Source organism: Chlorocebus sabaeus, chromosome 11 (assembly GCF_047675955.1).
Source record: "Chlorocebus sabaeus isolate Y175 chromosome 11, mChlSab1.0.hap1, whole genome shotgun sequence".
Classification (NCBI taxonomy): domain Eukaryota; kingdom Metazoa; phylum Chordata; class Mammalia; order Primates; family Cercopithecidae; genus Chlorocebus; species Chlorocebus sabaeus.
Window position 1 is genome coordinate 82,353,610 of NC_132914.1, and position 14,279 is coordinate 82,367,888.

Below are 14,279 nucleotides of genomic sequence, written 5' to 3' on the forward strand. Positions count from 1 at the left end.
GACATTATTCAATCTTGTATAGTTTATCATCTCCTGAATAGCTAGGCTACATCTTCTTAGGTTTGGATGATCTGTTTTTTCTTAAAATGATTTTTATAGGGTTTATGCCCTTGATATTATTTCCATTATTGTATTTACACATAGTTTTAAAAATCAATATTAATATTTTCTATTAATATTAATGTATAAATAGGCTATTTCTATACTTTTTATATTAATAGCATAAGAAATATTTCTAACTTGGAATATATATTGTTTTCCCATTCATACTAAACATATGCTATTCTTTTCTTGTGTCTTTCCTTTGCTTTTTAAGAGTTTTGCTTCTGAAAGACAAAGCAAGAAGAATTTTATGTTCTGAAATAATCTTTTGGGTACTGGAGATTCTGCAGTTATAAAAATGGCAGTTTACATTTTTTTTTTCTGGATATATTTCTGGCACTTCTTATATCCCAGACATTTCTTATTTCTACCAGAGAAAATTGGTCACTGCCTAAAGGCATGGGTTATTTTAGGGAAATTTCAAATATTTTACTCATTCAGGTGTGATTTCAGGAAAGCAATTAAAAATACGTTAGTTGGTCTCGTGTATTGAGAACATACTCTTCCCTCTCATTCTCTTATAGATAAGATCTTTTAACTTACTGTCTTACAGGCTGTCTTTAGGGCACAAAATCCCTGCCCTCCCAAATATCTGGATGGCTTTTCTTGCCTCTTATCTAATTTATAATAAGCTTGTGGCTTCCCTCTTGCCTTTTTGCTTTAGCAAGTTGGCATTCTGTTTACTCAGAGATAAATATCTCTCTTCATTTATTGGGGAAAGAATATCAATCACTTTTCCTTACCAGTAATACTTTAGTCTTCACCACGTGCCCTTTGGATGCGTATGGTCAATTCTCAATCTGGAGACATTTGTGGCACCTTGAATACAAATGTTCAGACCAGTTTCCTTAATTTTTGTTGAATACAAGAATAGAATTGCAATCTTAAAGAGAATGGAAGGAAACATAGTTGGTGACAGAATTACCACTTATATCTTGGAAATAAATTCTGGAGGGTGCAGAGGAGTCGATTTCCTTTATTTTTTTAAAGGACGTGTATTCATTTATGCAGAGAGTTTAACAGCTTGATCTGCAGTACTGAATTGTGTAGATTGCACTTAGTTTGTCCATTTCAGGTTTGTGTTGTAGCATTTCACTGAGATCTGTTAAATTGAGAAGTTTTATTTATATCCATTAATTTTTAAAAGGATATAATCTAAAACAGCCATCTGAAATGTTATATTCCTAATGGAAAAAATTTTGTTTATTGTTTTTGCTTCTGGTTACACAGTACCAGCACAGTCCCTTATATGTAACAGACACCCAAAAATGTTTGTTGAACAAATATACATTATAGTATTTAATTACATTATATCGTGTAAAGGCTTGAAAAATTGTGTGTTTCTGCCCCCCTCCGCCAAGTTTTTCTATTGAATTCATTTAATTTTACATTAGTGATTAGAAATGTTATTCCTGATAAATTGACAGTTGGTGTTATTGCTAATTCACAGTAATTGTCAGTATCAGGAATCGTGCAACTACAGTACTCAGACTTCTAAAGTACTATAGTATTTATCACATTCCCCAGGTTTGCTGAGAAACTGAACTCTAGGACATATTACTACAGGAAATATCAACTGTTGATGTGAAATCATAAGGGTATCAGAAGCTTCAATTATTCGTGTGTGTGTGTGTGTGTGTGTGTGTGTGTGTGTGTGTGAGTGAAAGACCACCTAAATCTGTTTCTAGACCTTTGGTGCGCTAGGTGTAGGATCCCCTCATCTGGAATAGAAACAATCGATATTTCCACTTACCTGTAGTGGCTCAAGTTCTGGGGCTATACTTCTTTTACACTGGGTTTAAAGTACTCCTAATCCCCAAGTTTGGGATCCTCATTTTCAGGGGCTAGATCCTAAAGTGAAATTTCTCATACAAAAACAAGAGTTTAATTACATCTAAAAGGCACTGCTTGGCAGGTAATACTATTTATAATGAAAATATCTGATGGGTTGTTTTTAGGTGGATTTTTTTTTTCCTAGTAACTATATGGGCCAAGCCTAGATGACAAATAAAAAATATTAGCTTTTCTCATTATTCAGAGCAAGTCCTTTTAAGGCCATAATTTTTTTGTTAGTTGTTCAGCAAAAATGACATGAATTATCTTGCTGATCTGGTGTCACTTTCCATCCAAACAGCTGCCACATTTTCAGTTTCAAGAACCAGAAACAAAATTAATGTCTCAAATAATCTTTCAATGTATTTTTTATCATTTTGTTTGCATGAAGAATGAACACTTATTTTATTGACTTGTGGGAAAATAAATTGACATATTTTATTACAAATTTGTAAAGATAAATATTCACATTTTACTGCTTTTGTTAATTTTATGTACTTTAGAGTTTTGAAGAAAATATGTAATAAGTAATAATGAAAGAAAATACATAGTATTTATATTATAGATATGAAAATTATTTGGCTATTATAATTTCTATATTTAAATGAACTTTTCTGGACTAGAGTAATTCCCCCTTTAGAATGTAGGTTGTCAAATTTCATTTACACCAGTTGACCTATACTTAATTTGAGAAATTCATTTATCTAAAGGGTTTTAAATCTGGAAATCTATAAAATATGGATTTATTAATCAAAGGATCAACTCAAACTTTAAGCAGTCTGTTCCAATGAACTTTGCATAACCCCATGATACCAACAAAAGTATTAGTTATAAATTTTCCCAATTGACTTCTTACTTTCATGTCTAGCCAGTGATAACAGGGACAATGCTGATGTACTAAAAAATCTCTTTTTAAAACTTAATCCATAGACTCAGTTTGAAATCTCCCTTGGGAATTTCTCTCATTCACTCATGATTAATAGAGCTTCTTAAGTGGTGGCATATTCACCAGGAAGTTTTCACCAAATGAAATATTGGTTCTACCCTTGATTAGGAGGCACCCAGCTGGAAAAACTAATGTTGAGATCTCACAGTATTCTGATACTTCATTTCCAACATTCATCAACTTGTTCTGGCACTTTCTAATATATTCATCATAAACTCTTATAAGTCTGCATTTAGAACTTGAGGCCAATCCATGCACTGCTCTGTTATGCAGTTCTGACGATTGTCCTTTAATAAGTAAGTACCATGAAGAAAATGTTTCAAATAAAACACTAACTCCAATCTGGATACTGATTACATAAATTACAAATTTCAAGATATTGTTATAGTCTTAAATATCCAAGCAAACTAAATGTCTACATTCAAAAGAATTCTAAATACTAAATCATTAGGAAACTTTTTATATAAAGGTGATGAACATAACATCAAAGTATTCCTAATGTAAAAATTCAACCTCTCTTGATCCACATTCCCTAGAATCATTCCCCATACCTGAAATATTGTATGTAATATTTATATCAGTATCTATGACCAAAATATAGTATTTCATGATAAAATCATTACTTTGTTCCTTGCTGATCTGGTATCAGTTTCCATCTGAACATCTATTATGTAGTAACAGTTGCAACAACTAGAAACAAACCTATACTTCCATATTATCTTTGAATGTATTTATTTTTATTGTTTTTGTTTGTTTGGAGTATGAAATATTTGTTTTATTAAATAAAATATGCTTATAGTAAAATATATTTATCTGTTCATTTTTCTGATAAAACAAATATTTATATAAGATTATTGTGTTAAAATAGCTCTTCATTTTGTCATTAATTATTCTGCATAGAAGCCCCGTGTCTCTATGTATTTGAAATGTACTCTCTAAATTCAGAGTTCCAGGAATACTGTTCTAAGACACGGTCATACTCTTTATGTAAAACGGTAGAAATGTTAACCAGTGAACAAATTATTGTAATATAACTGCGGCAGTGCCACAATATTTCTTATTGTACTTAGCAGATTCTTTTTTTGTTGTTGTTTGTTTGAGATGGAGTCTCGCTCTGTCACCCAGGCTGGAGTGCAGTGGAGAGATCTCAGCTCACTGCAGGCTCCACCCCCCGGGTTCAAGCCATTCTCCTGCCTCAGCCTCCCGAGTAGCTGGGACTACAGGTGCCCGCCACCACACCCGGCTAATTTTTTGTATTTTTAGTACAGACGTGGTTTCACCGTGTTAGCCAGGATGGTCTCGATCCACCCTCCTTGGTCTCCCAAAGTGCTGGGATTACAGGCGTAAGCCACCGTGCCTGGCCCGGTTCTTATTCCCTAGTGTGCATAAAGAAGGCTATATTTAAAAAATAAAGCTTACGCCAACCTATCAGCAGGGTTATTTCATACAATCAAAGATGGCAGTTTTCCTTTTTTCTTTCTTTTACTTTTATTTTAGGTTTTGGAGTGTTTAGAGTGAACACTAAACAAGTTCAAAATATATGGACTCATATTTTCTTAACTTGATCAAACTATTAGCAAAGCACCAAGCTTTTTATCTGCTTCATAATATTATAGATCATCTGATAATTACCTTGAAGAAACAAATCCAATTTATTTCTCTCTTCCCTTATTTAAATATTGACAAGAAAGAAAGCTTCAGTTTTCTTTCAGGGGAGGGAGCAGAGTGGGGGTTGGGAGCTATTTCTGTTCTCAGTACATGAAAAACTATGGTGTTCTTTTTTCTTTCTTTCTTTCTTTCTTTTCTTTTGCTTTTATAGAGGAAAATGTATTTATCTATCATCTCTTGTGATAATTTTTAAATTTACTATTACTACCACGACTACCAAGATTATAACTATACACAGAGATACATTATTACTTTGGTTGGCCCTAGGCATTTTTGCCTTCATAGGCCAATTCTTTTGTAATATATATACATATGCTAAAATTAGATTTCACAACTGTTTGTATAAATGAATATTTCATCTGAGACTATACAATCTAGGTAGAGATCTGCCTGAATTTTTGCTTCTTAAATCTTAACATTTTTAATAATCTCATCCTGTCATTCTTCAATTGGTATTTAGGAATTGTTACTTTCTTTTTTTAATTAATAAAATTTATTTTTATAGTAGTCATAGTTTAACAGCAAAACTGAGTAGAAAGTACAGAGTTCCCATATACCACATCCCCATACATGCACAACCTTTCCTACTATCAACATTCTGCACCAGAGAGGTATATTTGTTACCATTAATGAGTCTACATTGACATTGTCACTCAATGTCTATAGCTTACATTAGGGTTCACTCTTGGTGTTTCATAATCTATAAGTTTGACAAATGTATAATTACATGTATCCACTATTGTAGTATGATAAACTATAGTTTCACTGCCCTAAAATCTGTGCTTTGCCTATTCATCTCTGCCTCCCACCAACTCATGACAACTAGCGATCTTACTGTCTCAATAGTTTTGCCTTTTCTAGAATGTCATTAAATTGGAATAATATCGTATGTGAGAATTTTCATATTGACTTCTTTCACTTAATAATATGCACTTAACTTTTCATGGCTTCATAGTTCACTTCATTTTAGCACTGAATAATATCCTATTTTCTAGTTGTAGCACAATTTATTATCCACTCACCTACTGAATGACATCTTGGTTGCTTCCAAGTTTCGGCAATTGTGAATAAAGCTGCTATAAACATCTGTTTACAGATTTTTGTGTGAATATAAGTTTTCAATTCATTTGAGTAAATGCCAAGGAGTGTTATTGCTGGGTCATTTGGTGAGATTTAATTTAGTTTTATAGGAAATTGTCAAATTGTCTTCCAAAGTGGCTATTCCATTTTGCATTCCCACCAGCAACGAATGTGAATTTCTCTTGCTCTATATCTTGACCAGCATTTGGTATTGTCAGTATTTCTGGATTTTGATCATTCTAATAGGTACGTAGTGGTATTGCATTGTCTCATTGTTATTTTAATTTTCAATTTTCTAATGAATATCATGTTGAATATCTTCTTTTATGCTGGCTTATCATCTGTATATCTTCTTAAGTAAAATGTCTGTTGAGGTTTCTTGCCTATTTTTAAATTAGTTTGTGTATTTTCTGATTGTTGACTTTTGTTCTTTGATATACTGGATAACTGTTCTTAATCAGATACATCTTTTGAAGTATTTTCTCCCAGTCTGTGACTTGTCGTCTCATTCTTTTGAGATTATCTTTCATACAGTAGAAAATTTTAACTTTAATGAAAAAAATGAATTTTTTCTTTCCTTGTTTATACCTTTGGTGATTTTTGAACTCTCCTTCCTGCACACTGACATACCTTTTGTATTTTATCTAAAAGTCATCATCATACCAAAGGTCATCTAGATTTTGTCCTATATTATATTCTAGGAGTTTTAACAGTCTATATTTTACATTTAGGTCTTTTATTTCTTCTGAGATAATATTTTGTGAAGTGCATAGTCTGTCTAGCTTCATTCTTACTCATGTGGATTCTGAGTTGTCCCAGCACCATTTGTTGAAAAGACTGTTAGCTCTATTTTACTGGTTTTGCTCCTTTGCCAAAGGTCAGTTAGCTGTATTTGTGTGGGTCTATTTCTGGACTTTCTATTCTGTTCCATTGATCTGTCTGTTCTTTCACCAATACCATACTGTCTTTGTTACTATAGCTTCATATTAAGTCTTGAAGTCAGTTAGTGTCAGTCTTCTAACTGTTGTTTTCCTTCAATATTGAGCTAGTTATTTTGGATCTTTTGCCTCTCTATATAAACTTTAGAAACACTTTGTTAATATCCATAAAATACCTTGCTATAATTTTGATTTGGAGTGAGTTTAATCTATAGATCAATATGGGAAGAACTTACATCTTGACAATATTGAGTCTTCCTATCTATGAACTCCCCATTGGGATATCTCTTAATTTATTTAGTTCCTCTTGGATATCTTTCATCAGAGTTGTATAGTTTCTCCATAGGAACTGTTAGTTTCTAACTAGGGTATTGACTTTGTTGAAGGAGTTCACTTTTCCCTGTAACTATCAGCAGCCTGGTGAAAAGAGACCTACACTCTCCTTGAGAATGGTTTCAGCTAATAGTTCTAAGTGGCTGAGCTTGATGGAAAGTTCTTGCTGTCTGACCTGGCTTTTTCACAGCATTAGGGTTTTTCTTTTTTCTTTTTGTTTTTTGTTTGTTTGTTTGTTTTTGTTTTTTGAGATGGAGCCTTGCTCTGTCACCAGGCTGGAGAGCAGTGCCACGATCTTGGATCACTGCAACCTCCACCTCCCTGGTTCAGGTGATTCTCTTGCCTCAACCTCCTGAGTAACTGTGACTACAGGTGGACACCACCAAAAATTGATGTATACTTTTGTAAATACGTTGAAGATTTTTACCTTTATAATCCTTAGCAAGATTCAGGAGAAAGTATAATTTTAGATGTTCCAGATCATGATAAACAGGGTAATATCCTACCTCTCTTGTTTTAGTCTTACTCTCATATATTTTACTAAGAGAAACAGTCAGAATATACCTCTATTTCTGAAATAAAAGACAACTTTTGTTAAGATTATTATAGTTATCTTCTGTTTAAAAGTTTATCTAATATTATTATTCTTTTCATAATGCATCTTTTTACACTCCAAATTCCAGCCTGAGTTTCCAAGTTTCAATCTTTCATTTGTGTTTTAGAAGAAAATGGTTAAATAATTAACTCTAAAACTTACTTTGTATATGACCTGATACCAGGTTTTTTAAAGAAATGTAACAACAACAACAAAATCTAACTCTATCATTTTCCCTACAGTCACATTTTCTGAGATATATATCCTATGATTGTAGTATTTAAATGATCAGCATATGGTATTTAGATATATACTCTCCTTATCAAGATCAGGATTATTAACTTTTTTGTTGTTTTCAATAGGGATTCTCTACTTAAAGTGTTGCCAGATCTGAGAATCCTTAATGGCAGTATGCTAAACTCTGATTCAGAAAGCCACACTGAAGAACACAATCAACTGGAATCAGCAGGTTTCCTGGCACTTTGTCAGTCTCAGATTCGAGAATTCAACTTGCTAACTGAAAATTATATAACTAGAAAAGGGTAAGATTGTGATCATCCCATTGTTGTATTTAGAATCAATAATGTAATTTATAAATATGATTTTTAAAGTATTCTGATTAACACAATTATACTTTTTTAGATTAAAACAGTGTGTTTTGGGGATATTCTACCTTTAAAAAATTTTGGGCATCGTGTTTTTATTCTTGAAATATATTAATATGTATTTTGAACATAACTTCAAATATTTAAATGCTACAGTATTAAATGAAGAAAATGAAAGCATGTGGATAGCATCATGACAAGAGGCAAAAATTCATCAATTATTCAGTCATAATTTTATTCAACAATTATTGTAGGCAAGACTATTTATCCCCAAATAATTCACAAATTAGCATAACAGAAAATTGGGTAAACACCTAGAATAGAGTGAGGTAAGTTTTATAACACATGTAATTTATATTATACATTAAAATACCATACATATGCTTATATACTAAGGTATGATGGGAGCACAGTAGAGAAAAGCAGTCAGCACTTGCACCCATTTAGATTACAGAAGTTGACAGTAATCAGAATCAAATTTTGAAGAAAGAAAACTTCCTATTCCCCACCTCGAATTCTGCATGCATTATAATTGATATTTCTAAAACTGTATTTTAAAATTTGCATTATGTCAGAAAATGTAAATTATAAACAAAAACCATTTTGTATTGTTTCACTTACGATGACTCTCCATTGCAATTGGAAAAATAACATGTACTTCTAAATGTCTAAATGTTCTTACTAAATTATATTCTTAAAGTATTGTTATTGATACTTTTATACATGCTTGTCCTATGTAGAAGTTCATTTTCTGTTTAAATATTTTTGAACAGTCTATTTAGATTAAAAAGAAATCTCACATCATTAAAAATAATTTAAATTGTTATAAGTAGTGTTTAATGCAACAAATACTAAGATTATTTACATTTGTCTTTATGCAAATCTAAAATAATATTTACTTGTATATATGTGGTAATATACAATTTTGTACATAAAGGTGACTCTTGACATTCCCTTGAAATCCAAATTTCAACATGAGATTTTAAATGCAGTCCTTTGGACTATTTATTTCATTGCAACTTAAGTTTTATTTTAGCATTGAAAATGGAAAGACTATAGGAAGAAGGAAAATTCTTATTTTATAATATGTAAAATAGACTATATTTTATATATTTAATGCATAAGTGGTGGTGAGTTCAACTAGTAACCATAAACTCTTGATATCCTAATATCGAACCTTTTTTTGCATTATTAACCAATGAAATGAATAAAATACAAAATATAAACATATTGGACGAGCCTATGCTAATGTCTAAAATTACCTTTGTGAACATAGGAACTATCAAATTGTCTACATTTTGGAAATAATTGTAACTTTCATTTTGTTTGATGTGATTGACATTTTATTTTTCATATAGTGTATTTTGTTTTCAGAGAAAAATTAAGGCAGCTTATGGCAATATATTAAATATAGCCAGAAAATATGTTAGAAATAAGCAAAATTTTTTAAACATGAAATAAAAATAAAAGAAGACAAAATGTAGCCAAGAATACTCATATAAGTGAAAAGTCCTTTTCATTTGTTATTGAGAACTTCAAATCCAGGCAACATTAAAATTTGATTAATTATACAACTTATAAAATTCAAAAGCTAGAAATCCAATAATTGTTCAAGAGAATCTTAGCCATTTGTGTCTTAAAGTACTTGAATTCTCTTTGCGGTGGATTATTATTTTTCCAGAGATAAATGGGAATAAAAATTTTCCCATAATGTAAGTTCTTTGTTTAAAAGTCCAGTACAAATATTTTGCATGGCAAAAGTCAATGTAGAAAGCACTTTTAACTTTATTTCATAAATAGCTTCTCCAAATTTAGTCAACCATGATTTCTCATGTTTATGGTAGTAAAAGCATGAATTTTTCTCATTCATTTGTACCAAAAATACCTAGAATAAAAATGGTCCTAAAACTTCCAGACATGTTGTCTGGACTGATGGATCTAAATTAACTAAACAAATGTTTTCACATTTTGTTATAAACGAGATCCATTTTTATATAAACAACTAGAAATAATCTATAATGAATGTTGTAGTGAAGTTTAATATTCATTTGAGGCCATACAGTGAAAATTTCAAAACTTGCACAAGTTTTAATATTTGCTGATACTATTCTTATTAAATGTTCTCATCGTTTATTTGTTCAGAGATGTATTTACCTTGGATACTGCAGAAAATCTCTGTCATTATTTTAAAAAATTGATGATACTGAGTACTGAATACCGACATGCACACGAACGAGGGGATGTAAATATCACCAAGAAAGATGAATCAGAAGCCCAGAAAAATCATTTGGCCCCTACAAACAGTGACAGCACTCTGCAAAATGGAGTCTTCTACTCTTGTGCACATGAAGATAATCCAGACTCACCAGATAATCCTGAGAAATGGATGGACTCTGTCTCCAGCCACTCCCCACTAAGCAACTCCTCTACATGTGAAAATATGGAAGGAAGACATCAGGAAATATTAGTATGCCAGAAGAAAGAAAACAGCAAGGCAAGCAGTATTCCCATCATAAGAATCCCATTTAAAGAAGTAGAAATGACAAATTCTGTGCTGAGGAATCACCAAAATATTGAGCCCAGTGAAAAAATGTAAGATATATAAATAATGTTTCTTCTATAGATGTATGTTTACTACTTTTGATGGATGATATTAGTCAAAGGTACCTAGTAATTTGCTGAAGGATTTAAATCACAATCATATTTCATACCGATTCCATTATGTTTTCATGAGGTGCACAAATCATTAATTATAGTGCAGATTAATTTGATTAAATTCTGGTTTAATTTCTAGTAGTATTTAAATGAGTAAATGTGAATTTTTTTCTGCCTTGTAATATATTTTAAGGAGAAATAAAATACAATACTCTAAAAATAATAAAAACATTTTCTGAGTAATCAAGTATTTTAATTTTTAAAAAATATACCTTTGCAGGCTAGGTGCAGTGGCTCACACCTGTAATCCCAGCACTTTGGGAGGCCAAGGCGGGTGGAACACGAGGTCAGGAGATCAAGACCATCCGGGCTAACACGGTGAAACCCTGTCTCTACTAAAAAATACAAAAAATTAGCCGGGCGTTGTGGCAGGCGCCTATAGTCCCAGCTACTGGGGAGGGTGAGGCAGGAGAATGGCGTGAACCCAGGAGGCGGAGCTTGCAGTGAGCCGAGATTGTGCCACTGCACTCCAGCCTGGGTGACAGAGTGAGACTCCATCTCAAAAATAAATAAATAAAATAAAAATATATATATATATATGCCTTTGCACATGCCATTTATTTGCTCATTGATTTAATAAACATTTAATGAGCATCTTTGCATGTATTTTGAATGTATGTGCTATAACTTTTTGAAATCAATAGATCTATAAGGTAGGGCAATATTCTCTATGATTAAATAAGTAAACCCCCTTATAACCATTAAATAATTTTAGAAAGCTAATGACTAACTATTGAACAGCAAGGATTAGGTTTTACTTTGGCCTGTCAATTTCTTCTTGTTCTTTTTACTTTTGGCCTCAGAGTCAAGCTAAGAAAAGAAAAATTCCTCAGATTTAGTTTCTCTTATGAATTACTGGTGCTGAGCAGGGCAAATGTCAGAATACCACAGTAGCTAGCAAATCTTGCTTTTCCCACTCTTCCTTTTTTCAAAAGTTGTCAGGGTAAAGAGTAATTTTTTTCTTTTCTGGGAGCTAAGTAATTTGATATGCTGAAACTAACTTATATTTCCTAATGTAAATTTTTAATATTTATCAAAAGTGGCTTTAATATTTTCTGATTTGTGTTTTATCAGTTTATTTAATTGATTGACTTTGCTCCAAACACTTCAAATGTTGCCTACTGAAATTTCATATAAACAATATTTTTAACTTCTTAATCCTAAATAAAATAGCCAAATGATGATAATAAGTGAGGAAGAAGAACTGAAAATACAGATTAAAGACCCAAAGAATAAACGGGAAGGAAAATGTATACCCGTTGCTGAATCTTAACACTCAGTGATTCAGGAGATTAATTGCCAATTGTGTAAGAGTTTCCTAAGAATTATTTACATGTGCTCTTATTCTAAAGACACTTTTGACATTATAAGTTTTGCCAAAAATATTGTGATGATGATGATCATGGAGTTGTTTTTCTCAACCTGTAGTGCACCCTACATTTAGGAAACCATAAAGTCAGCTTCTTTACCTGCTTTCAATGTAGTGAAAAGCAGTCCATATGTTAGTGTCACTGAAGAAAATACCCCTCATCTACCTTCTGTTTTTGTTTTCCCTGGGGAATTTTGATGATATCAGGCTGAGGAATTCATGCAATCAATGACTTTACAAAAAATCACAGTTACAGTTCATGAAACTTGCATGTGTCTATAAAGAAATATAAGATACTGTCTCAGGTTTGATGTGTTTTCCCATAAGCCTTTTAATTTTTACTAGTTGCATATTACAAATGTGTTTTCTGATTCTTTTCTTTATCACCCAAAGTGCCTATTAAAGGTGCTTTGAAATCCCCTAATCCATTTTTGTTCAAAAGATGAAGTAATGAATGGATGATTGAATGAATAAATGTGAATTATATTTATATCAAAATTTACAAAGTTATGTTTACCCTAGGAGGAGGAAATGATTTGTTGGAACATGAATATTTTTTCAAAGTACTGGAAATTCAAGTAGTATATCGTAGACCATATATTTTAGCCTTTAACTTCAATATTCTATTCATAGTAAAACAGATTGGAGCGTTCTACTAGCTTTACATAAAATGGTGGTGATGATAACAATGATGATGATAGTAATGCCGATAATAAGCCAAAACAGCAATAGAAAATGGCTTCATAATTCCTTTCTAATTTCCCAGAAATGTATTACTATGAGGAAAAAAAGTGTGGTCATATCTAGTAGAGTTTATCACTTCATTCCACTTTGCCTTAAAATAAATTGTATGAGGAATGAAGAAATTTCATTGGATTTGGCAATTATAAAATTATTGAAAACTATTTCAAGGGAGCATTAGGAAATGGAGATACGCCAAGAATTACTTATCTTCTTTTTTTTTTTTTTTTTTTTTTGAGACGGAGTCTCGCTCTGTCGCCCAGGCTGGAGTGCAGTGGCCGGATCTCAGCTCACTGCAAGCTCCGCCTCCCGGGTTCACGCCATTCTCTTGCCTCAGCCTCCCGAGTAGCTGGGACTACAGGCGCCCGCCACCACGCCCAGCTAGTTTTTTGTAATTTTTTTTTTTTTTTTTTTTTTTAGTAGAGACGGGGTTTCACCATGTTAGCCAGGATGGTCTCGATCTCTGACCTCGTGATCCGCCCGTCTCGGCCTCCCAAAGTGCTGGTATTACAGGCTTGAGCCACTGCGCCTGGCCTACTTATCTTCTTTTTAAGCCAAAGTCAGGAATTTGAAAAGGGAGTAAGACAGAATAGTCAGCACTTCGACTACACTCTTTACCTTGATAATATTACTCTAATAATCTATGTTGGGAAAGAAAAACATTTCTGATTAGTAAGAGTTAAATTACTAAACGCACTGACAATCCACTTTTATAAACGATGTATATTTTAAATCACATTTTGCTAATGTTGCTGGGCAACTTAGGAGAACATGGAAAACACATAGCATTGATTCATTCAGTGCCTGAAATTGGCAAATAGGTGTGGACCACAAAAATGTGGGTCTGTAAAAGTGTAAGTTAACTGTTTGTGGGCAGAAAAGAAAGTGAAGCTCCTAAGCACCTGATAGGGTCCTTCCTCTTACAGTAAAGGCAGCCTCCTTCCTCTTACATTCGAAGGTCACTTCTCCACAATGAATAGGATTTTACCCTCTCTTGCCGAGTAAACATTGGCTCCTACATGTGTTCCCTCTCTTCTGCCTCATCACTTTTTCCTGTTCTCTCTGGACAAATATCCCCAGAATGATACAAAGTCTCATAAATCTCCCTCCTTAAAAGAAACAAATGAAACTTACTTTTAGCCACATACCCAACTATTGGCCCATTTCTTTTCTTCAGATTGGAAGGTTTTCTTACTATTTTTACTTCTATGACAATGGTTAAGTAAAAGAAGCAGTCTTATTTTTAAATAATATTTTATGTGTTCTTTGTTTAAAATATTGCTTAGGAGGAACTTTTATCTACAACTGTGTATTTACAGATAATAACAAATGTATGTGTGTGTGTGTGTTTTCT

At 32.4% G+C, this 14,279-nt stretch overlaps 1 protein-coding gene across 2 annotated transcripts in view; it reads left to right on the plus strand.

Annotated features, from left to right (window-relative positions):
• Positions 1–14,279, plus strand: part of LRRIQ1 (leucine rich repeats and IQ motif containing 1) — a 225,744-nt gene that overhangs the window by 82,050 nt on the left and 129,415 nt on the right. For both annotated transcript variants that reach the window (XM_037996759.2, XM_008004167.3), the window contains exons 14-15: positions 7,858–8,037; positions 10,243–10,692. In XM_037996759.2, coding sequence (XP_037852687.2) covers positions 7,858–8,037; positions 10,243–10,692 — 630 coding nt within the window. The remainder of the gene's footprint in view (positions 1–7,857; positions 8,038–10,242; positions 10,693–14,279) is intronic.